This window comes from Protopterus annectens, chromosome 1.part1 (assembly GCF_019279795.1).
Source record: "Protopterus annectens isolate FY-2018-M chromosome 1.part1, PAN1.0, whole genome shotgun sequence".
NCBI lineage: Eukaryota > Metazoa > Chordata > Ceratodontiformes > Protopteridae > Protopterus > Protopterus annectens.
The window spans coordinates 170,703,083-170,729,378 of record NC_056726.1 but is presented as its reverse complement, the minus strand read 5'-3'; the positions used below and the strand labels follow the sequence as shown (position 1 = coordinate 170,729,378).

General features: G+C 41.2%; 1 protein-coding gene across 5 annotated transcripts in view; it reads right to left on the bottom strand.

Annotated features, from left to right (window-relative positions):
• The window catches only part of LOC122804204 (activating transcription factor 7 interacting protein), a 758,747-nt gene that overhangs the window by 342,481 nt on the left and 389,970 nt on the right, over positions 1 to 26,296 (bottom strand). For all 5 annotated transcript variants that reach the window (XM_044073945.1, XM_044073934.1, XM_044073906.1 and 2 more), the window contains one exon: positions 11,546 to 11,611. In XM_044073945.1, coding sequence (XP_043929880.1) covers positions 11,546 to 11,611 — 66 coding nt within the window. The remainder of the gene's footprint in view (positions 1 to 11,545; positions 11,612 to 26,296) is intronic.

Below are 26,296 nucleotides of genomic sequence, written 5' to 3'. Positions count from 1 at the left end.
GGTCTAAAGAGACCTTTCAGATGACTCTAAGCTCCTTCTTGGGTAACAAGGGTGGAAGGGAAAAAGGGAATCGTATAATCTCAGCAAAAGACTCTCTGCAATGCTTCCTGGTGTAGAGACAAGAGATTCACGATCTGCAGAGGAGGGCACTGAGGTCTTCTTTCACAAGCGCTAGCAGGGTCTAACAGAAGAAGCATCTCTAGACCCTCAGAATTGTGTCCTCTGCCACTGGGTGGGGTTTTCAGCTATCACTCTCTCCTGTGCCTTGGGGTGAACTACCTTTGCGTGTGCCCTGTAAGGGACCCTGTGACTTCCTGTAACACATATCTAGACCTCCCGATTGATTACTGGGAAAAAAACATTGAAGGGGCGGAAAAAGGGGCGCCCACAGCAGATAGGGTCTTTACGTCCTTATCTGTGGGGCCAAACCAAAGAGTACTGTTAAAGGTAGCACTAACGAAAGATGACTTGAAAGACAGCACAAAATCTCATCCAAGCATGTCTCCTGATGGAAATGCCTGAACTCACAGCCCTAGAAATACCTTCTGCAGTATGCAAGATAAACCTCATAGATTAATAGGATATCGTCCGTAGGGTAGCCTGAGAGAGACTACTGATGATGAGCATCAGTAATTTTGGTTGTAGAAACCAAATTAGACAATCCTTTAATCAAATCTGTTTGTAGCCTCTTAAAAGGTACTTTAGGATTGAATGGCTGTGTAGGTGTTACAAGTAGGTAGGAGTCAAAAATAAGTCCTGGGTACCATCTAAGAGAAAAGTGATATAACCAGGGAAAAACTACCCCCCCGTTACTCAGAAATGGAGCTTTGAAGGAAGGTAAAAATGTAGGGACCGAACCTAAAAACTCTTAGATCTGGTGTTCCAGACCCACTCTGATCAGAGGGTAGCTAAAAAGAAACTGTCAGGTACATTTAAAAAGTGAATGAGAGCACCTTTCTTTTATCCGATTCCAAACTTCTCGGGTGGGGGTACCATTGGCCGGGTAGGAAAAGGGGGCAAATTAGACTTGGCAGATGCACTCACAAATCCATGAAAGGACAGGATTGCTAAGATCCCCATCTGGATTTGAGCCACAGAAAAATTCACGTCATCTGATCCACATCCTAAAAAAAAAATTAAGGTGGAAGGGAAAACTGGAAGGAAATGAACTAATCACAATAGGAACTGAGCCCATCGGATCTGAGTAGAACTTAGGATCCGAAGGAGGTTCTAAAGGCTTTTTGCATCCCAAGATTTGGACATGAAATCTTTCAAATTCTGTGGAATAAAATTTGTCTGTCAGATCCGAAGGCTTAGGATCCAATGAAGGGGTTCAGGCACCTAGCCAGCGTAACATTTTCCTGAGGTACATTTGGCTGGGGACTCGAGGCTGAAATGACATTCAGCTACAGAGAAATACGGCTGTTGTGAACTCCCTGTGGGTAAACAGAAGAATGCAGTGGCATGCCCACAACTTCAATAACCAAATGCACAGGGAAAAAAATGTCCATGGCCTCCAAGGCAGCATGAGAAAAACAGGCAGCATGGCAAGCATCAGCATCAAGCTGGCCAGTGGGCAGGTCATTGGCAGTACAAATGCAGTGCACAATGGGCAGTGAATTTATAATTGGTGTGTGTGCGCGCACGTGTGTTTGTGCGCATGTGCACCACTATCCCTTCACGGTGTCTACGGAAAATTACCTAAAATGCATACTGGAACATAAATGTAACTACAGTAGCATCCAGGATTTCCTCCATGTTGTAGCATACTTCTACAGGTTGTAATTACATAAGCATGTACTGCACACAGAGCACAACATTCATTACATCTTCTGCCCCCATGCACTTGGTTATTAAAGCTGTGAGCAAGATAGTGTGTGCTTCTTTTTGCCCCTAGGGAATTCATAAAAAGCTATATTTCTCTGCAGCTGAATGTCATTTCAGTCATGTGTCCCCAGCCAAATGTACCACAGGGAAATGTCACTCTGGCTAGGTGCCTGAACCCCCAATGAAGAAGTAACAGCAAACCTATCAGATCCAAGGAGGACTTGGGGCCCAAAGAAACACTAGGGCTTTGGATTCAAAGTCTTTCAAATTTTTCTATGGAGTTAAAATTTGTCCGTCAGACCCGAAGGCTTAGGAAGCAAAGGAGATTCTAAAGGCTTTGCTCTGGAAGAGCTAGGATCTGAAATCTTTCAAATTCTCTGGAATAAGATTTGTGTCTGTTGGATCCAAGACTTTGCATCCAATGTAGCAGTAACAACCAAAACCTGTCAGATACAAGGAGAAATTAGGATCCAAAGAGGACCTTAGGGGCTTTGGATTCAAAAAAACCTTCCTAGTTTATCTGTAATCAAACTATGGTCAGATCCAAAAACTTAGGATCCAGAGAGCTTGGATCCAAAATCATTCCCTATCTCCATAATAAGATTTATGTCTGTGGGAACTGAAGGGTTAGGATCAAATAATGCAGAACCAATAGTAGACCTGTCAGACCCGAAGAGAACTTAGTATCTGAAAAGAGCCCTAGGGGATTTTGGATTCACAATTATTGTCTGAAGACAAAAATTATGTCTGTCAGATCCGAAAAAAAACTTAGGATCTGATGATAGCAATCAAACCGGTCAGATCCGAGGAGGATTAAAGATCATGAGGAGATCTTAGAGATGTCAGATCCAACGTGGCTGGATCCGAACTCAAACTCCTTCAGACACCCTTTTTTTTTTTTTTTTTTAAAGTTTATGATGAAGATAAAGCCAAAGAATTTTAATATCTGGACATTTTGAAGGGTCCTTGAATATCCAACTCCAGCAATGTTCTGAGAAAAAGGTAGTTAGCAGCAAACCTTGCAACATTAACCCATTTCTTCTTTTGTTCAAGTTCTTCAGAACTGTATGGTCGGATCAGAGGATGGTCAGATCAGATACAGCTTCAGATGCAGATTTTGTTCTTTCCTTTTGGTTCTGAAGAAGCAGAGACTAGAGAAACCAATAAATTAGACCTTTTGACAGGTCTTTATATTTTGTATGGGAGATGGTGGGGTTGAGCCCCTGCAATAGCTTCAGAAAAAAGAAGATAGCAGTAAAGCCTTTAACATCAACTATTCTTTCCAGTCCACAGAAACACGCGATAAAAACTGCAGTTCAAAACAATATAAAGCAAGGCTATAGCAATGAAATTTAAAGAACTACAATAACTTTTGTATATAAAAGAAATATCAATAGTAAAAGTTGATGTATTCCACGGTGGTACAGCGGTAGCGTTGTTACCTCACAGCAAGAGGTTCTCCCATTCGATTCTTGGCTTGGGAGTGCCTTCTGTGTGGAGTCTGCATGTCCTCCCCATGGTTGGGTAGAGTCTGAAAGACACGCGTGCGTAAATGGGCGTGCCTTCATTGAAGGTTAGGCATCGAGCTGGCACTTCGGCATTTCGTAAAAAATCTACTGCCAATCATTAGTGGACCGGAGTTCCGCTGTGGCGACCCCTTACCAGGAAAAAGCCGAAAGACAAATAACAACATCAATAATAAAAGTTGATAAACTCGACTTCAGATTAAACTTGAAGAAATAGTAAAAAATAGTAATTTGTTAAAGTTACAAGTAAAAAAATAAGAAATAACATCTTTCACAGAAAACTCAAGAGCTGAAGGAGACCACGTCTGAACTCTAAAGTGGCAAACGAGATCAGAGGGATATTAGGGGTGGTGCACTATGTGTAGAGAAGGAGCTCGAGAGTCTGTTGGTGGCTAGAATAGCCAAGTCAGATCAAGGTATCGGATCCAAACCCATACGTTAAAGAAGAATGAAAATTATTACATTTATCCTAATCAGGTGCCATTTGGATTAGTTTGGACAACTTTAACCTCTAGGATGCATCCAAAATAATTACATTTCATTTGTTTTAAAATGATTCATAGTCAGGCAACTGATGGGCCTTGATACTAAAAGCATCTGATGCATAAACCTGCCATGCTAAACATAGGCAACAATACACTTCCTTTATTTTAAGAGTTATTTGTACATGTTAGCTTGGATTCCTTTACTGCATTTAAACAGATAACAGCAAGACTGGTCGTGCAGTTCTTGTACAAGTTCTTGGCCTTGTCCTCCATCATCAAGCTGATCAGTGAGCTGGAAGCTAGGAATCCAGCTTCAGGATGCACCCTTTATTGCTTGAAACACCAGTGGAATGGCAGCTGACATAACACATGTCTACACACAGCAATTCCAAGTACATCTTTTAGAAACCGGACATCTTCAATGCTCACCTGAAGTGTTCCATCATAAGACTGATGATTTCACCAAAGGAACTCTTCAGCTAAAGCTGTGAAAATCAAGCCGAACGGAAACATTTTCACCTGCAACAGAGTTCACATTTACGATAAATGACACAGCATCAGTGAACCTTAGGATGACCATCTCAGAAAACCTCCACTCAACTCCCACCCACAGACTGTTCTGGACAGCATGGAGTCAGGACAGTTACTGCTGAAGTTGTCCTCCTCGGACACCTGGCCAGCATAGTTCACAGAGGGCTCCTCCTAAATCTATGAGGAGGCGTTTTCTAAATCCTGATAAACTAGTCTGGAAGCAGCAGCAGGGGCAAAGGAAGTCAACAGGACAGCATCCACTAAGGTCATAATCTGCTACTAGAGACCTAGTCCTGAAATGCCTACTCAAGGAGGACTTCTGAATAACAACTAGCTTGAGTTCAACCTTAAGGGAAGAGAGCCTCAAAAGTGCAAGTAAACACCAGAAACTTCTGCCCCACTCATGACATGAGCACTGTCAAAATTACAAAGAGCCATATGGAAGCCCACTGCATAAGATTCTCTGAAGGTCCTCACCCTCACTTCTTCATCCTGCAGAATTAATAAACACTGAAAGCTGCTCCAGCATCTGATCTCTAGGAAGAGCAGGAAATTGGATAGTTTAGACAAGCAGTTCAGTACGCTATGCCCCAACATGGAAGGGAAAGCACACTTTTGCCCAACCTGTTATCTTCAATAAGGTGGAAAGATGATTTGTCCCTAGAACATATGCTTCACCAAAAAGAGTTTAGTCAGCCCAAGGATGTTCGGGCAGGATGGCACTTCACTCCACTAAAGGCTTTTATGGGCATCTATACTCCCAGCAGGAAAGGGGAGTGGAATGTAGCTGCGTCTATGCTCCAAAAATGGAATCCTTAAGCAAAGACATATGTGGCATGATCCAATGTTATTCCTTCTCAAATAATAAAGGAGATGTTTCTGGAGAATAGTTAAGGGGGCCACTGGCCAGTCCACTGAGCACCTCATCTTGACAGTTTGTCCAAAGAACACATAAAAGGGAAGGGACTCACCAGCATTATCAATTTTGTTAACAAGGCTGCCCAGATGGACTGATGCCCATTTTTACTGGATGCTTTGGTTTAATCAACTGTTCAGACTCACAGAGCAGGGAAATAGAGAGTGAGGAAATGAAAGGAATCAAATCACAGTCTACCAGATGAATCAAGTGGCAGCTCACTGACTTAACCTTTTGTATAAGACTGCCAGATTCCCTTAGACAATGAACGGTTGTCTAACATCCAATGGCCGGACTTGTTCTTTGAGTTCTGTTGAAGTAGATGGCCTTGGCAGATCCATTTTTACCTGGGTCATTAAAAACCTGCTAAGTCAGATGGAAAGAGAAAAATTATCTGTCCACAATGCAACCACTAAGCACAAATCTGTGGATCTTGTGACCAATCCAGAAATTGAAGCTGGTTGTACGAAAGCTCTAGGTGCTTGAATTTTAAGTGTATGCCTGTAAACAACCAAGGACCCCCCGAGATTGTTTCTAGAAGTGCACCTTTTGCAAGGCTCCCATTCACCAGGGAATAGAAGCGAGTTTGCCCCCTTTCACTAGCTCAGTGGATGCTGGCAACATGCGACACCTGCAAGCCATATCACAGATAAATTACTTGTAGGTGGGTGTCACCAAAATCTGCACTTCCTCATAATACATTTTCTCATTGTGCTTCACCACACAAGCATCAAATAAAACAAAGACCCTCCCAATGATTCCTGTGCCAAGCACACTCAGCGACTGCCACCCTGTGAGATGCAGGGCAGGCTAAAAGTTCTCTGTATCTTTGGATAGCATAATTAAAAAGTTGGCAATTATGGTAGTGCCTGAGAGCATGCTTTCCCTAACAAAAAGGAGAGAAGAGTGGCACAGCTTCTGGCTTGTGATCTGCTTTTTACCTTAAAAAGTCTCAACTGTTCCCCAAAAATCTGCACTAAACTTAAAACCTACCTCATTTATTTTATAATAATGCAACAACTTAACTATCACTCCACTGCAATATCATAACTGCTAAACCACCACAGTAACATCTTTTATTCACCTTCCTGCTATACCTTCCATCAATTTGTCTAATAAACATCTTATTCAGCTGTCATTTCAACACCCAATTCATTTTCCTATTTTAACTCCACACTGATGAACACCTACTACATTTTTCTTCACTCACCTACCTTTCAACTCCTCCTTACAGGCTCTCTTTTCTTCCACTCCATTGCTTGCCTTCCCTCTTACCATCCTCAAAGTTAAATCCTACTGATTTAAGTAGCAAGTTATTAAAAATCACTTGTTATATTTACTGAAAGTCAGTGGCATAAGCCACCACTTCTAAATACTGTAAAACACGTGTTGTGAAATTTACTTGCCAAGTTCTTTATAGTTTGTTTTGTTGATGTACGTCACTGTTACAGGTTCATAGGTAGGTACTAGGCTATCGGCCCTAGGGCCCATACAAGCCTAGCCAAAAAATGTACCCTGGCTTTCGCCACCCAAGAAAATTATTTTCCGGTGCCCCTGTTGAGCAGAGCCACAGAAGTGATCCCTGGGGTGAATTTCCCATTTCCCATCCAATCATCAAGATTTTTCTTGAAGAGTGCTAATGAGGAGCTCTGTTTGACATAGATAGGTAGTCTGTTCCAGAGTATGGGAAGTCTCTGGGACAGGAATCTATCCCTCCAGCATGTTCTGTTTATTGTGGTGACAAGGTTAAGGTCCCTAGAGCGTGTAGCTCGGAGGGATTGGGATTTCTTTAAGTGAAGCATGTCCAACAGCTCTGGGTTTGACATAGCTTTGTATGTTAGGCAGAGATCGCCCCTGAGTAGGCGATATGCAATGGAGTAAAGCTGTAGTTTTTTGAGACGGTCTGCATAGGGCATCTGTTTGAGGCCAGTAATCCTCTTTGTGAGGTATTTCTGTGGTCTTTCCAGTTGTTGTAGATGTCTTGTGAGGTACATACCAAAAGGGGCGTTGTACTCTATAATGGGTCTAATGAGTGATGAGTAGAGGGGTCAATGACCTCTTATTTTCTGGATGAGAATCCTTTTGTGATGAGATGAGCCACGTAGAAGGATTTCCTGACCACTGTGGCGATGTGATTATCAAAGCAGAGACTATTGTCCACCTGTGTCCCAAGGTCTCATCACATTTTCAACATTAAGTAGACTACCAGCTATGTGGTAGTTCATGGGTACAGAGTTTTTACCAAAGGGGATGACAATACACTTTTTGGCATTGAGCTTCAGGCCATGGCTTTGACACCAGGTATCTGTCTCAGTGAGGCCCTTTTGTAGTTTGTCCACATAGTTAGGAGTTTTGATTATGGCTCCTAGTTTGCAGTCATCTGCAAACTTTGTTAGCCAAAGACCTTCTGTGTTGGCCTGCACTTCATAGAAGTAGATACCAAACAGGAGAGGACCCAGGACTGAACCCTGTGGTACTCCACTTGTCACTGGTCTGATGTCGGATTTAGAATCCGCTACTTTCACAGTGTGGGTTCTGTCCGTGAGCCAGTTGACAACCCATCTTGTGACATAGGGATTTATACCTAGTTTAGTGAGCTTATCTATAATTCCAGAGTGGGGGATGGTGTCGAAAGCCTTGGCGAGATCTAGATAAGCTGTGTAAACCATTTTACCCTCATCTATGGCTTTGGTGACTGCTTCAAATAAGTCAATCAGGTTCAGGAGACATGTTCTGCCTTCTACAAATCCAAACTGAGTAGGGTCCAGAGTTTGGAGATTACCAATGTCTTTGTTTATGAGTTCCACGATGATACGTTCCATGGCCTTGCAGACCAGGCTCATCAGGCTAATGGGGCGGCAGTTCCCAGGGTCCTTCGTGGCTCACCCTTTGTGGGGTGGGATAACTGTCACGGAGCACCATTCAGTGGGTACAAAGCCTGAGGTGAGGCTATGATTGAACATGGTACTTAGGTAGGGTTGCCAGTTCATTCTGTAGTCCGTGTAGAACGCAGCCTGGGATATCGTCAAGTCCCATGGATGCTGTGTTCTTGGCTTTGGAGTGTGTGTTTTTTACCTGTGCAGCTGTGATTATAGGAACTTTGCATTCTTCTGGTATAGAGATGGGCCCTCTAGGGGGTGAGAGGGGGGTAAAGTTATCACTGAACCTATCTGCCAGGATGTTGGCAATATCAGTTGGCTCTGTACATTTAGTGCCATTATGCTGCAACTCAGAGCAGATCTGAGTGTTCTCATTTGGATTCTTGACATAGCTATAGAATGCTTTGTGGTTGTCTTTAGAGTCAGTGGCAATTTTGTTTCCGTAACTAGCTTTGTAAGATTTTATGAGGGATCTCAGCTTCTTACTGAGGTTGACCAGGGAGTTCCTCTAGTCATGGGATTTTACTCTTTTTTGCAACAGTTTCTTTCTTCTGTTGTAGAGTTTGTTTATGGCAGAGGACCACCAGATTGGCTTTCTTTTTTTGGAGGATAACATATTGGTTCTATTAGGGATAGCATGATCCATGCACTCGTGTAAGTGCTTATAAAGTGCATTTGTGTAGGATTCGGCAGTCATACCTCTATTGTCCGTCTGCATGGGTGTCATGAAGTTTGCCACTTCTGTCTTAAGAAGTGTGAAGTTGGCTTTTGAGAAGTTTTTTACGATGGTTTCCCTAACTGGGGCTGGGGGTGGGGTGTGGATGTCTAGGCTGATTAGCTTGTGGTCGGATCTGACCAACGAGGAACTGACCTCTGGTGTGGAACACCGGTTTTCCATGTTGGTAATGACCAGGTCTAGGATATTGCTGCCCCTGGTGGGGGTGTGAATAAGTTGATCCAAGGTGTTGGAATTTATGAACTCTAGAAAACGTTGAGCAAAAGAGTTGGTACATGAGTAGTTTTCCCAGTTAATGGTGGGGTAGTTGAAATCGCCCATAATTAGGGTGTTGGGTTGTACCCTAATACTTTCCAGTGTATCAAGAAATGAGGAGTGTGAATCCTGGGGCATGGTAGGGGGTCTGTAGCAAGCTACAATTTGGATTGCGGTCTTGCCCAGAGTTAGTTGCACTTGGATAATCTTGGATGCATTATGCTGTGCAACTAGCCTGGAGGTGTGGATATCCTTAATGAATATGGACATGCCTCCGCATTTAGTGCTTCTTTCTGGGTTAGGTGGCCGAAAGGTGTGGTATGAATTGAAGCCTGGTAATGCAGGGGTGCTCTCTGGAGCTTTGAACCAGGTCTCTGTCACTGCACAGATGTCAATGTTCTCCATTTTAAGGAGTGTCTCGAGTGAGTGCATTTTGAGGTTTAGACTTCTAGCATTGAGTAGCATTACCCTCAGATTTTGCTTGCTTGTACCTGTTACGGTGGTGAATTTGTCATTTGAACCTTGCCTAAAAAAGGCACTATAGGGGTGGCAAGAGCCTTAGCCAGTATCCGGAATCCTAAGGGCGACAGGTGCAGGCCATCTCTGGCAAAGCATCGTGGACTGTCGATCATGTCGTCCCAAGCAGACAAATACTGGATCCCCTTAGAATGACACCAGAAGCTTAGCCAATTGTTGAAGTCAATCATTTTGTCCTTGTACTGTGGTATCACTCTAGGTGATGGCAGGATGCTACTCAGGGTTAGTGTCATACCTGCCTGGGATACAAGATCGGAGAGCTCCTCCATGTCTCTTTTCATGTAGTTCAGGGCGGTACGTCTCAGGTCATTCACACCAACATGGACAATGACAGTGTCATATTTGTACTTATTGTGGAGTGACCTGAGTGCATGCGTTATGTGGCGGATCCTGGCACCTGACAGGCAGCTGGCAGTAACTTTCTCCTTGTTTAGTCTAGTGAGTGGAACATCAGTGTGCCTGACTATAGAGTCACCTATGACTAGGGTGTTGGATACGTTGTTATGCCTTATGGGCTGTGGTTGAGTGGCACACTGAGTTTGTGGGCTATGTGTCATTTGGGTTGTGTTGGGGGGTGGAGTTTGCTTGCGTTTATGCTTTGGATGTCCCTGATGCTTGGGCAAGTTTTTATTGAGAGCCTCCGCGAATGTAGGTGTGTGTTTTGTGTTTCTATGTGCGTGTTTTGGTGGTGTAGGTTTTGACGGACTATGTGATGAGTGTGGTGTAGTGCAAGTGTTTACCTTCTCCTCTTGACTGTCTAGTCCAGTCTTGGGTGAAGAGAGCTTTGCTTCCAGTTTGGCTATATAAGTGCATCTCTCACAGGTTGTAGTGTTGGGTGGTAGGAGGAGAGGGTTGTCTGTTTACATGAGGCAACTGCTGCATTGCCCCAAGATGCCCAGATGCATCAGGTAGACAAGATAAATCACTGGGAGCTGACCCTTAGACATGCCTGGATAAGTGCTTATTTATTAAATACTAAAAACTGCTTTCCACTAGACAAGTGAGGAAAGTTGAGTGCTGTAGTAATTTGCAGCTTATGTAGTGCTTACAATGTGTTACTTTTACATTTGCATACAGTTACTGTATTCTTTCTGGTTTGCAACCTCAGGCTACCATGAAAAGGGTCTACCTGGTCCACTGCCTTATCGCAAACAAATTTTAAATAAATGAATCTAGTGATTACATCAAAACTTTTGATATTTTGTATTTTTAAGCATCAAATGAAGGGACTTTCAATGATGAACGTCAAGATCAAAATACAAAATTCTGTACAAGTAGAAGTGAAGTGGTGGGCTCAGAAGTTGGAAACACAGCTTGTGAAGCAGTGGTGAACACAAGGTGGAGATGTGCATGCCCAAGTGTGGAGATTAAAGAGGAACAAAAAGACACATCGGGGACTGTACAAAAAATCCGAACAAATAACTCGCTGCAAATGATTCTGTGTCAGATCGTTATTTGCCCATCTTTTTGAATGACTTTAGATTGCAGATGCCAGTTCAAAAGAGGTGCAACTCCTCAGTTTAAACTTTAAGGAAGAATACATACAAGATCAAGTTTTATGTTTGCCTGCTTGACAGCTCAAAATTTCACCCTATTTTACCAACAAGGCTAATTCTGCCATTAATGACCCAAGTACACCCAAACTGGTTGATCAGATCAATGAAGATCAAATTACAACCTGGAAATAAAATCATAAAGGAGGTAAAGTAAAAATAGTATTACAGTGTAAATTCTAATACTGCAAACCTGCTCTGGCTTCAAGGGTGCTGTGTTTGACTGAGTTTAACTTGTCCCCCTAAAATTATATTTTCAATTAAACATTTTTTTTTTAAAAAAAAGGTTTAATTACTCACCTCTTGTGTTTTCCTAAGATCATCCTTGGCTGCTCCAAATCTTTTACACAACCTTGCAATTTTAGCCTATTTAAAGAAAAAAGGTAGATTAAACAAACTATACTGAAAACATACATAATGCACAACTCACATGCAATATCTATTTACAGAAGAACATAATGAGGTCTTCATGGTCATCTACTGCTAGCTAGTAAAAAGGAAAAAAAAGTGACATATTTGTACTTCATTGAAACCACAACATATCGTGCCAGCGATAAACTTCCAAGTGTACACAAAATACAAGACTTTTTATTAAAACAAGAAGATTCAGATTCTTCTAGCACCTCGGCTTACCAAAAAGGCTTTACAGAGTATAACACTCTTTACAAATTTCCACCTTTTGTACACATATTACATTAATTAAAGAATTATCCACTTTAAAAAGTCAATTAAAAAATAACTTCCCTTAAAAATACTTCACATACAATATTTCCAAGGAAGTCTTGTGTTTTGTGTACACGTGGCAGTTTTTTATCGCTGGTACAATATTTTGTAGTTTCAATAATAGTTCATTGGTGTGTGGTGTTCTATACTTGTATTTCATATTTACATTCACTAGCTGCCTAAAGGCAAAATCTCCCTTCAGAAGCAAAAGCATGCTGCCCAGAATCTGAATAAAAAAAAATACAGCTGTCTTATTCATGGGATGCTATGAAAAAAGAAATGCATAAGATGAATTACTCATTCATTCTTTAACACCCACTTTACCTTATTCTTATCTAGTGACAAGAGACGGAGCTTGGATACCATACTAGTTCTTAAGAAAATGCAAGAGCACACAAAAACATACCTGTGCGCTCACAGTCACTTACATGTAAAAATAAATGCACACTTAAAAACATTCAGCAAATGCTCTGATGCTATGGCAATCTATTTCTTTTATAACTATTGCTGTGACAGGTGGGCTGGTGTGAGACAAATAAATCAGGTGAATAAACCTCTCTGGTGAACTTCTGTATTAATAAATTGCATCACAAAAAAGGAAAATGAAATCCCCATCCCTTTATCTCAGGACCATATTGAAACATGTGAGCAAAGCACTTAAAGAGTACTATTAGAAAAAGTAAAGCAGAATACAAGCTTAAGAGCCATTACACATACCAAAGGAAACTACAAATCTTCAGTTATGTCACAAAATTAAGGAATAATGCCCAACAATGCCCCAAGCTCATCTACAACTATATCACATATTCCATTCTCAGGGATATAGTCAATATAAAAGCAAACAAATTTAGAGCTATTCTTTACCTCATCTAATCACACTGTTATCTCGAACATCCTTGAAAATTTAGTTTCCCCTGAAATCACCTAGGGCAAAGACTTAAAATTCCTGTCAAAGACTAAAAGCAAATGTTGTGGGAAGAAATAGCTGGGGAATTGTTATGGCTAGGCTTATATAGGCCCCAAGGCCGATAGCCTAGTACCAACCTAGAAACACTTCTGGAGACCAGACAGCATACCTGGCTATATTCTCATCAGTGCCAAATAAGTACGATTTGAGCCTCTACTTACTTTTCACTATTCAAAGGTTTTGTGCCTGATGCTTGAAGAGCCACTATGACTTCTCTACAGATCCAGACAGTTACAGGCCCCTCAGTCTCACTAACCTTATATGCAAAGCCAACTTGTACAGAGCAAATTAAGTAATCTATATACCAAATCAGTCTGTCGCTGTGAATGGCGGGTCTGGTTTCCTGAACCTAGTATGCTTTTCTGGAAGGGTTACAGAGTCTGTGGACAGAGGTCACAGAGTGCTTATCTTGATCTGGCCAAAGCTTTTAATATGATCCATCATGCTAGTATTGTTAAAAAAAAAAAAAAGTAGACAAGCTTAAAGTATACCCTTATCTTACATACTGGATTGCAAACTGGCTATCTGACAGTGCCCAGGTTGTGAAAATTCCCAGTATCCTTGCCTAAACATAAAATTGTAACCAGTGGAGTACCATAGGAATCCGCGCTGGGCCCTCTACTGCTCGACGCTTATTATGCAGGCATCCAATACAATACTTCAGAAGTGTGGCTGATGACTGCATGCTGGACACAATTATCCACTCATCCACATAAACTAAACAACTTCAGCATGGGTTGGAATATGCACATACTTGCAGTAACAAGTTAAATGCAAAGAAGTGCAGTGTAGTTGCATTTGGTAAAAAAGCTGTTCCACCTTATATGTTATAAACAGCACACCTCCTCAGACAGATATGGTCATAAGACACATGGGTACTTATGTGGACAAATGCCTCTCAATCGCTCAGGTTTCCACTATAGTCAGGAAATCCTTCTATCTAGCCCAGTTAATTTCCAAGGGAATGTCTTCCAAGATTCAAACAGATAATACTCCCACTGTACTTTTAATCAGACTCATCAATGTATACAATGCCCCCTTTGTTGGGTATAAATCAAAGCATTTTGCTAACAGAAAGGTCTCAAAGAACCTTAAGAAAAAGAAGATCAAAGGCCTTAAATCTTTCAACTATCTTGAAACATTAGCAGAACTCTCATACTCGATAGCATTAAGGCTACTCCAATGTGATCTGTGTCTTGCTTTTTGAGTCATGAAAGACCAAATCCTATTTCATGCTCTCTTCCTTTCCAAAACCTTTGGGTCTATAAACTCCCACACTAGGTACCTAAATGTGCACCAACAAACAAGACTCACTGGTGAGGGATATTCCCACTTTAAAGTATTCCCAGCCTATGGACTACAGGTCAAATTAAAATATTGCTCTACCTTTAAAGCTAGTCTTGATGACTGGATGGACAGAAACACAAGACATCAGGGCTGTTATTTATGGTTCAGACCGATTTGGGAGGTAAGCACTACTAGCTGCTTGAGAAGAGAAATGTGGACTTTAAGTATGCCATCTTAAAGCTGTGTATGGCTAGATATCTTACGGTCCTACTGATCACTTGCCTAGTATTGTTCCTATATTCCTATGCAGTAATAAGTATTTTCAGAGTGTGCTATGAAGGTTGTCCAAAGCAGCAGCACTGTGATAAACTGAAATTAAGTTGTTTAGGGACTGTCTGAAAGATGAAAAAGCTGCAGAATTTCTTTTATTGGGAAGAAACAAGTTAAATACAGCTGGAACAACTTAATGGAATGCCCTCTCTGTGAACCTCATGGTCAAAGGTAGTCTAAGCAGAGTAGTAATCTACAGCAGTAATAAAAAAAAAAACAAAACAAAAACAATAATAACTTACAACTTACAGTATGCAACGCTAGTAAATAAAATACTGTTATGAAACTATGTTCACCACAAATTTAAGTTACTATATAATAATACTAATTAATACTATATGTACCTACTAAGTGCTATCATGCATCATCCCTCTTCAACTCACTGGACTGAACTGCCAGTTTTCAGTCAGCAAGGTATGGTGAAAAACTATTCCAAGCTTTTGCTCCTCCTGCTTACACACACTGCCCTGTTCATTTCCACTTTTCTCCAGATATGAAGCTGCTTGATTAAGGAACGACTGTAAACTGCTATTATCACATAAGCTAGCCCTCTATATGAATTGTCGAAGAAGACAGGAGACTGGCATTGAATAGAGACAGGATGGGGACAACTGATGCAACACCCCAATCCCATGCATAAAAATGGGAAAATGGGGCTGACGATAATGCAAAATAAAGCATTACACATAATGCAAAGTTCCCTCCTTCCAATTTCATAAAACCAGCAAAATCATCACCCTCCACGAGGAAAAAAATCAATTCCCTTATCAGTCACTCCAATAACTCATACTGATTATAGTAATTAAGATCATTTAAGCAATCATTCACGGGGGACTCTGTATTAAAAGTATTTCCTTACTGCATCATTCAAGCACAATTCTTTTAGTTGCAAGACTGGCTAACAAAACCATTTTCAAATGTGAATCATGAAAAGGTTTTACCTAATGTCCATATATCATAGGCACAATCAAATCAGACACTTGAGACAACTAACATATGTACTTTCATCCAGCATGACAAAATGTGAGGGCACTGTCAGCACAGAAATTTCCAGGATACGATTTCTCCACAATCGTGCCAATAAACTTAGTCTTGAAAGTAACCTAAGTGGTGGGGAGTTAAATATGCACTCCCTCACCAAGATTTTCTGCCGGATTACTCTGTTTCTATATAACTTAATTAGACTGAGATAAATCAGTTCCAACCAAAAGAATTCTGCTTAAATGATGCTATTACACAAGAGAGTTATTTTTAGTTTACACACTAATATGGTGTTGTGAAGTTAAGAAAGTGGACATATTTTTTACTCTTCTATACACAATATTTTAACTTGAGGGACAGCAGTTACTTACATCCTGTCTCAACCACATAATATTCAAAATGTTTAAATCAGCTAAAAGATACATGTACACTTCCTAAGTATCATTTTTCCATTTAAACATTTCGAGCAAGTAAGCAAGCAAGCAAGCAAGGGTGACTTTGACCAGAGAAACTGAACACTGAGAATGAGCTTTCTGTTCCTTAACGTCAATTTCCTCTGACTCTACAGATGAAAGTCCTAAGTATGAGAAGAATCAACCATCTCCCAGCATGCAGACAATCTTAACTGCCATACACAATTTATGGCATAAAAAAGGCTGACCAGTCATTCTGTTCCATTTATAAAAAAATATCCATACTTGAAGAAATGCTAACAATTCAGGATCCTTAATATTATAACCAGTTATCGCCTGATCTAATTAACAATTCCATGACATTCTAGAGTAGCTGTCCCTCCAAAATAACTTTGACCAGAGTACCCTAACTTTCCTAAACCATGAGAAATCAGGAGGTTACATATTTCAAATAAAGTTTACAGTACAAACTAACTAAAAAAAAATCCTTCCAAAAAAATAAATGTTTACATTAAACTAGGAATTTAATATTCATTCCATTTGATTGCTAGTGTCTATCAAATGAGCTAAAGCACTATAATCCTCACGAATACTAAATGTCCAACCTAATAATGTAATACTGTTGACCCCGAAATACTGACCAGTTTTAATTTTAGATTTAACTTTATATGCGAAATCCTGTAAATAGCTACGTTTTAACAGGTTAAATAAATGAATCACTTTATATGTGTTTGTTTTTTAAAGTAATCAAATCATCTGCACAGTCCAAAATTTTATATGAATTAATTTTAATATGGAAAGGGATAATTTTCAGTTCCAGTAAAACAGCATTAATAAACAGGTTGACTGACAAAATAAATACAAGCATGAGATAATGGGCAACCTTGCCCAAATTCAGATCTTTGGAAGTTTAACTCTGAATCAAGATCACTGCGATTAAAAAACATTTGGTCTGATAGAATAAAGCAAAAATCAGATTCTTTACATTATCTGGATTGAGTCTATAAACCAGAAAAGAAACATTCTGTCAATTAGGACATTTTTTGTGCATCTAACATAAAAGCCATACAATTTAATAACTTATTTTATAAGGTACTTACGCTCGTAACCACATTTTTTCACGCAAATGCGGGTTGCTTACTGGGTTCAGTAATGTTTTTAAAGTGTTATGTAGTATGTTTTCTTTAAAAGCCCAGGTTGTTTTCTGGTGTGTTATCAGTGAAATCTAAGAAGCACACCGCTGTTGTTTCTGTATGCACTTCATTCTTTTCCCTGGCAGCAAATGCTGTCAGATAAATGGCTTGCGATTGTCTTAGTACAACCAACCAGCATTCTGTCTTCTTCAGTTGGCGCTAACAACTGTAGTAGTCAGATTAAAGACAGAAGAAGCAGAAGAGTGGAGTCAGTGGGCTGATTTCCATTTCTATTTCAAAACAACCTGGGCTTTTAAAGAAAACATACTATATAACATTTTTAAAACGTTACTGAACATATCCGACGATCAGTACGCAACCCGGTATTGCCATGAAAATGTGGTTGCGATAATACGTAAGTACCCATATTTTTAATAGTTTTACAAAATAGAACAAAAGCTTGCATTAACTGAAACAGTATTGAAAATGACATATCAGGAGCAAGGGCAAACTGAAAAGGAGATAAAAAAAAAAATTGTTATGGTAGTTTTAAGTAAATGGGCCTGGGCCTTAGCTATAACAGTGTAATTTAAGTAGCAAAAATGGTTATTCGAAGCTTCCTTGTGCCTACCCTGGATACCCGTGACTACTAGACATGGATTGCTTCTAAAACCATCTGGACCTACAAGGCTGATACAAGAACATTTTTGAACTTGATCTGTTTCAGTGATATTTAACACTTCTGTGCTGCATGCATGTATTGATTTCGTTGAGTTTATCACTGGTTTTCAGCCTGCACTTGTTAAAGAAACCCCATCTGTTTGTTACTGTACTGTTCTTAGTTGTTTTGACAATATTCTGACATTTCCTAATCTTCTTTGATATGGCAAATGCTGTTCAGAGTTTGGCAAACTTCTCCTGAATCTGCCAAAATATTTCTTAAGCCTTGCAAAGTTTTTCTGTGTTGTGAAGATTTCTCAGGGTTAGTGAACTTATTTTCAAGGACTCCTAATATTGCAGGAATTCTGACTTCTGTTGTAAAGTATTTGTTACTGCATTTGAGCTCAAAACCAGCTTGGTTTACATTAGAAGGTTTCTTCCATACTCTGGTGGGAGCATAAATCTAAATTCAAACCAGCCAAAGTGGGAAATACTAGTCAATAGCTTATTGTGTTTTTATCTGATTTGCCTGAGAGTTTAACTTTATAAATGACTTTCATCCTGCTGGCATAAAAGCAAATGCATTTCTCCGTGCTTGCATATAAGCAAACCTCTCCAGTTTAAAATCTCTATAGGAAAGGCTCTCCATGGTCTCCCACTGTTCACAGCTGTTTGATGAGCTGCCAGTTTCTGCAGAGGGTGGTACCACTGCAGGTCATCTAACAGTATACTACTAAACACTCTCACTTTGACCTTAAGTGACTCCTGCTCATCTAAAAATTGTGTTTCCTTGCCTTACATAGCATAGGCTAGATTTGGACTTGCTGAATCCAGACTGTTTGGTATCACTGGGCTCTTAAACTAGACATCTTACATTAAGAGGACCTCCCTGCACTCTTGTGGCAGAAGTGTACATCTCAGGACTGATCTGAGTTGGGAACTGCTGCAGAAAGGCTCAGTTTGGGGCTTTCCCATTGGTAGTTGTGTTAAAACTGTTTAAACATGCCTTGTATATAAACCTCACGTTTGTGTGGGTTTGCTCTCAGTTTACTAGAGCTGCTCAACATTTGGCAACTTTAGCCAGAGGTCTGGAATGCAGCTGCACTGAAATTCAAATCATCCATGGAATAAAAATGAAAAACAAGTATATTTTAAGCCAGCAGTGCACTTTGTTAACTAACTGAATTTCTGCTTCATTTTTGCTGTTTATGACTGTTTTTTTACTCTGCACTTTGAAATTGTGTTTCATTGCTAAGGCTATATAGCTATATAAGTATAGCATAGCCCAGATTCAGACCAGCTGAATCTAAACTGTTTGGTATCATTATGCTATTAAACCAGCCATCTTACATTAAGAGGGCCTCCCTGTACCCTTGTAACAGATGTGTGTAGCACAGGACCCATCCAAGTTGGGGATTTCTGGAGAAAGGCTCATTCTGGGAACTTCCCATTGGTAGCTGTGTTTAAAACTGTTTAAATTTAATTGTAGATAGGCCTGCATTTGCCAGCTGCTGTGCACTGCACAACAGGGTTTAGCAGTGCCCTGTACAGATGCAAACAGCCTGGGAACATTATTTTTCATTAGACTTTCCAGTAGAACCTCCCAAGCTTCCCTGCTGAGCAAAGGCAACTCAGTTCCATTCTAAGCAGTGTTCTCACTCTTACCATCCACAACCTACTATACACCCATTGCCTTTGCTTCTCCAAGTCAAACTAGCCCACTAGTTAAGCCAAAGTCCTAAGTCTAACTAGCCCACTTCCTTGCCAAATACCACATTCAGAAAAATCCTGCCACAATGAACGGGCAGTTTCCCATCATTTCTCCTGCTAGCTTGATTGATATGGATATCTTGAGACAAAGTAGCTATTGTTTCATGTATACTGACAACCATTTACTCTTAAAGCCAATAAGCACCCTATGTGAGAGATGCAAATACACTGTGAAACTGGAGTCAATTCTCTCACATAAGAACAAACTAGACATCAGGATGTCAGCACGCATGCTTCACCTCTCATGCAAACCTCATCTCTCACACAAAATAAGGTCACGACACAAACGCACATATGCGGAGGTACTCGCTAAAAGCCTACCAAAAGAACAAAGACCTCCCAAACACACACCACCCACACTCACCACTAAGCAAAAAGAAACTACTACACATATATACACAGACCCACCCACATAAGCGGAGGTACTCACTAAAAGCCTACCAAAAGAACAAAGACCTCCCAAACACACACACCACCCACACTCACCACTAAGCAAAAAGAAACCATGACACACACAAATCTCAACAAATAAGCCCCAAAGGCAAAACACATCAAATGTCTTGATCATAGGCAACTCCATAATGAGACACACAGATGTCTCCCTCATCAGAATGGACAAGGAGAAGGTCACGGTCAGCTGCTTATCAAGTGCCAGGATCTGACAAATCATGCAGGCACTAAGCCACTTAACAACAAGTACCGTTATGACTCTTTCATAGTCCATGTTGGAGTGAATGTCTTGAGAAGTACCTCTCTGGACTATATGAAGAGAGACATGACGGAACTCTGACTGTGTGTCCCAGATGGGTATGGCCTTAGACCTACACAATATCCTACCCTCACCCAGGATGATTTCACAACATAAACAAAAATGATTGACTTCAACAACTGGCTTAGCTTCTGGTATCAGTTCTGGAGGATCCGGTATCTGTTATTCTGGAAGAATATAGTAGATAGACCTCACTGCTTTACTAGGGATGGTCTGCGCTTGTCCCCCCTTTGCTTTCGGATACTGGCAAAGGCCCTTTTCTCCCCCACAGCACCTATTTTAGGCAATGTCAAAACAACAAATTTTCCAACATAAAAACCTAATAGAGACAAACTCAGGGTTATGATGCTTAATGCTAGTAACTGAAGCACGAAACGGCACTCCCTGGAAGTACTCCTCACCTCGGAGGATGCTGATATCTGTGCAGTTACTGAGACATGGTTAAATGCCACTGACAGCACACCAGGCGTACAAGGTTACAATGCCTTCCAGGCGTTCAAATCTCAAAATGAGCGTGAAGGAACAAAGGGTGGAGGTGTATCCATCTTCATTAAAACCAAATACACTTTGCAACTGGTCAAACAGCACAATTCTGTCAAACTACTCCATGCACAACTAACTACTGGGAAAGTACCACACCACATCCCACATCATTACAAGCTATAGATCCCCCACCATGAACCAAGATAAGCACACCACCTATCTCGATTTACTGGATTCCCTCTCCATACAGCCCAACACCTTCCATAGACTGGAGGGCATACATGATCAAAAAAATGGTAGTCCAGAGGTTCCTGGACTTTAACATAAATGCTCTGATACTCTGCACCCCACTAGGGGAGCTAATGTTCTGGACACAGTACTCATCAACATGGGGGGGGGGGGGTCACTGTACTTCCCTATGCGAGATGCCCTCCCTGGTTAGGTCAGATCACAAATCAGTCTTGTTTGAAATAACTACTAGAACTGACACACTCACAGGAACAAAAATTGCAAAAAACTACACCAAAGCTAAAGAACAGTTGCATAAAATCTTACCATAACAGCACATGTTCTTCTTTTCACTGTTGCAGTACTTAATGTGGGGGATCCCCTGCCAATTGCATCCCGATGCCCGTCCAGCACACCAAAGCCTTTACATTGCCTTAAGGTAATCCGTACATCACATGTATGCTCCTTGTGTAACACAAGCATAAAGGTGACATCTGGATGTACCATGCTCAGTAATGAGAGCCCTAGTAGGAATGCCAATCCAAGGACCAAGAGGTGACCAATACATCCAGAAGAGAAAAGAACCAAGGGGAAGAGGGAGGGAGTGAATACTGCAACAATAAAGAGAAGGACATCTACTGTTATGGTAGGATTTTACACAACTGTACTATGTCCTTCCATTTCACTGTTGCAGTATTCATAACATGAGGGAGAGTGCCAAAGCTCAGGAAGAAACTTGAGAGGAGGAAGGACCAGTAGAGCTCTCTAGGAAGCCATGAAAGATGGTCCTAGCAAAACCAGCTCTAGCTCTGGAAATTCCATCCAATTTGTAGTGCTAAAAGTCCAGGTAGCTGCCTCAAGAATAGAGTTAGTATCCAAACCCTTGCAAAATCACCAGAACAAGCCACAGCTCTAGTGGAATGAGCCTTAACAGAAGAAGGAAGACTCCTACCATGAAAAACATGACAAAAAAACAGCTTTTGAAATCCAAGAAGAAATGTTTGCTTGGATACAGCTAATTCCTAGGACCTGGGATGGAAGGAAACAAAGAGCTGATCAGATTTCCTAATAGACTTTTAGTCTTTTCCAAATAAAATCTGAGTTGTCAACGCACATCCAATGTGTGCAACACCTTCTCACTAGCAGACTGTGGAGAACGGAAAAAAGTGGGCAAATGAATTGATAAAGGGACAACTCATTCACTAACCTGGGCATAAAATGAGGATTAGTACACAAGGACACCGTGTCCTTAAGAAACACCAAAAAAGGACAAGCCATAAGGGTTTGAAGCTCAGACACCAGTTTGGCAGAAGTAAGGGCTAACAAAGAACAGTCTTCCAAGAGCAATGTTGCAAGGAAGCTAAAGATGCAGGCTCAAAAGGAGCCAGAGTTAATTTCTCCAAAACAAAATTAAGATCCCAGGAAGAAGGAACAGGCTACCTGGAAGGCCTAATATGAAGGACACCTTTACATTGTTTAGCTTCAAATCTAGAAGCTAAAGGAGTAGATAAAGGCAGACAAGCAGAAGTAGCTGATACAGTAGAGAGTCGATTATATGAATTAATTGGGACCAAGGGATAATCAAACATATAATTGAACTGGATAAAAAAGTTCTGAAATCTTGCTTTTTTTCTGCACACAGGAATACACTTTTCAACCATACAGTGATTCCACTGGACAATAAAGAATATTTTTCACACACACAAGCTCAAGTGAAAACGTATATTATTTACATACTCAGTCTTTATGATTTTTTTCCTACCCAAAAACTTTAGCAGGCTGGTTTGGATAATTGATGTTTTGGATAATCGATGTTCGGATAACTGACTCTCTACTGTAAGTGGGCCTTAACAGAAAAATAAGCCAACCCAGCACAGAGCAATTCACACATATAAGAGAGACACAAAGGAAGATCCACAGAAAGAGGATCCAAGTTACATGAAAGACACCAAACAGAAAACCTCTTCCATTTGGATAAGTAGGATTTCCTAGTATTGGATGTCCTGGCCACGTGCAGGCCCTAAGCACGTCCCCAGAAAAAAAGGTGTCTATGTGGAATCAAAATCCTATCACCCACAGAGTCAGTTGAAGATTGCACAAGTGGGGATGGCCTGTTGAATTTTGAACAGGACTTTTTAATGAGGCAAAGCATAAAGAAACATCCCCTTCCAAGAAAAAGAGAGGACGTCCACCTTCCACAACAAAGGACCTGGGACTCTGGCACAAAATAGAGTATGCTGTCTGTTCACTGAGGAGGCAAACAAATCTAGTTGTGGAGTACCCACTGGTGGACAATGTCCAGAAACACATCCCTGTGAAGCATCCACTCATGGGATTTAGTTAAGGACCTGCTCAGAATGTCTGCCACAATGTTTTGACCTGAGAGAAAGTGCCTGAAGAGTCAATTGATACTGGACCGCAAGATCCCATACCAAAAGTGCCATTTGGCAAAGCAGATCAGATCTGGTCCCCCCCACACACATTTGTTTACATATCATACAACAGCGGTGTTGACTGTAAAAACCCTGAGCGGTCCAGGGGAGAAAAGAGGATGAAGAGCCTGAACAGCCAGCAGAAGCACTCTCATTTACTTGACACTGATGTGCTCCTTCTGTTGGAGAGGAGACCATACCTACTGCATCTTTAGGGAGACAAAAGCTGCTCCCCATCCCACATCTGAGGCATTTGTGAACAGCTCCTGAGATGGAAGATGGAAGAGGGGGTGAAAGGGGAGTCCTGGGTTTAGAGACAACTGTTGAATCCACCAGTTAAGTTCCTTCTTTATACAGGGAAGAAGAACTATAAAATCTACAGGATGCGCATGCTGAAGCCAAACTGATTTCAGAAACCACTAAAGTTTTCTCATGTGGAGTTTGGCTAAATGGAACACAGGTATGGTGGATGCCACAAATCCCAGAATTTTCAAAAACTCCCTGGCTGTGACAGAGGTCAGAAAAAGATCTTGAAAGAAGGAAATAACAGTCTAGACACTCTGAGGAGGCAGACATGTCAGCAAAGGCACCATCTGAATCCTGCACCTCAGAAAAACATGGTCTTCAGAAGTCGTCTGAAATGACTTTTTGAAATTTATTGTGAACCCCAGGCTTTGCAGAAGGGAAATGACACACTGAAGATTTTGCAACAGGATCTCTGAAGAGGATGCCTGAAACAAGAGATTGTCCAACTAAGGAAATACTTGGATCCCCTGAATCCAGAAAAAAGCAATCACAGGAGCTAGGCATTTGGTGAATACTCCTGAGACAGTAGAGAGGAAAAAGGGCAAAGCAAAGAATTGAAAATGCCAAGAACAACAAAGAAACGTAAAAACTCCCTGAAAAGGGGATGAATACGGATATGGAGGTAAGCATCTTGAGATCCAGAGAAACCAGAAAGCCTAACGAAGCTGCAAAGGCAAAGTCTGAAGGGATAACATTCAAAAAGTAAGAACCTTCAGAAAGGTATTCAGGTGACAAAGATTCAGAACTGGTCTCCAATTACCCTCTTTCCCTGGGGACCAAAAATACTCAAATAAAACCCTTTCCCCCTTTGAGCAGCTAGAAGCTCTTGAACAGTTCCCCTGAGTCAAAACATCCTGAAGCACCTCTGGAAAGAAGCATAAACTGTTCTTGAGGTGGCTGAGCAATGCCCACAAAAGGAGAGAAGAGATTTCCAAACCATGAAATACCCTCGGCGAATGACAGAAAGAACCCAAGAATCTTGGGTTATGCTTAACCCAACAGGAAGAGACAGAGAAAGACTAAGAGAAAGAGGAATGTGGCTGGGAAGAGTCTGGTAGTCAGACAGCACCTGGTTTATTAGGAAAGGGTAGCTTCTGAGCAGGAGTAGTCTGAACAGAATTAGCTGGTGGAGCCCTACCACCGTTTTTAACTTTAGGAGGAGGAGGAGACTGCCTTCAAACAAAAGCTGGCTTAGTAGGATAGTTCCTTTGGAATTTAGGCACTGCAGAAACAAAAATGTTTCAAATCCTTTAACTCCTTGCTTTTCTCCTGCAGGGACTTGAACAAATCAGCAGCAACAGCACCAAACAAACATTTCTTGTCCAGAGGAGCATCTATCAACTTAGCCTTATTATGATCAGGCAGAGGTTGAAGCCGTAACCAGGAATAACTCCTCAAAACTGATCCTGAAGCAGCAGCCCTAGAAGAAGCATCTGCTACATCATAGCAACATTTAATGGAATGGCGAGCTACCCAAGAAGACCCTAACAAAGACAAGGCAGAAGTCTTAACCTCAGAATCAGGAAGGTCAGAAATAACATGACAAGTCTGAGAAAAGACAGACATATCTGGTCACACGAGTCTGACAATTAACAGCCCTAAAGGCCAGGGTGGCTGAAGTACAACCTTTCTTACACAGACTTTCCATAGTCCTGCTACCCTTATCAGAAGGAAGAAGCTTAGTGGAGGGCAGTAATTTGGATGGCTTATCAAATGCCACAGAGACCACCAGAGGATCACCAGATGGACACTTATAAAGGAATTTACAACCATCAGGCACTTTATAAAACCAATCTGGTTTCTTAGGAGCAGGGGGCCGAGAACCTGGAGCCTGGAGCCTGAGAAGCAGAAGAAAAAGCATCCAGTAAATCAGCCAAAACACAAAGAACATCAGACGGTCTAGGAAACTCCATCTGAAGGAGCTCATACCTCCTCTAAACTTCAGACACCTGGGAACAATCCCATTTAAAGAACTCCATCATCCTAGCAATGGTATCCACAAAAGAAATCTCCTCAAAAGGAGATTCAGGACTGGCAGAATCCTCTTCTTTATATGTACTCCAGAGAATAAGGAATCTGGGTAGAATAAGCCGAGGATTCCTCATCTGAATCCTCCTCTTCTTCAGAGGAATCCCAATCCCTAGAGGTCTTGAGAGGGAAAGATGACCAAGGAAGAGTCAGAACAGAGACCCCCTGAGGAGGTTTCAAAGCCATAAGGAAATTAAGCCCTGTGCAAAATTCTGCCATTCACGTTGAGGGTCCCTGACTCACTGGGAGCAGAAGAAACATGTTTTGTCTTTTGTTTCTTTAAGGGGACATCTGCATTATGAACCGCTGAAAGCTCCAGCATTGGCCTGCACTCAATAATCATAGTCGGGACTTCCTCCTTCACCACAGTCTGAGGAACCTCCCAAGGCCATTTGGTGGCCATCAGCCATGGTTCCCTCTGTATGTCTAAAATGAATATCTGCAAGGCCTCTGAGGACATGAGGGCAGCCGGATCCATGCTGGCCTCCAAAACAGTCACAGCAGAAGAATCCAATCCACAAACTGGGCAAACCTCTGGGCT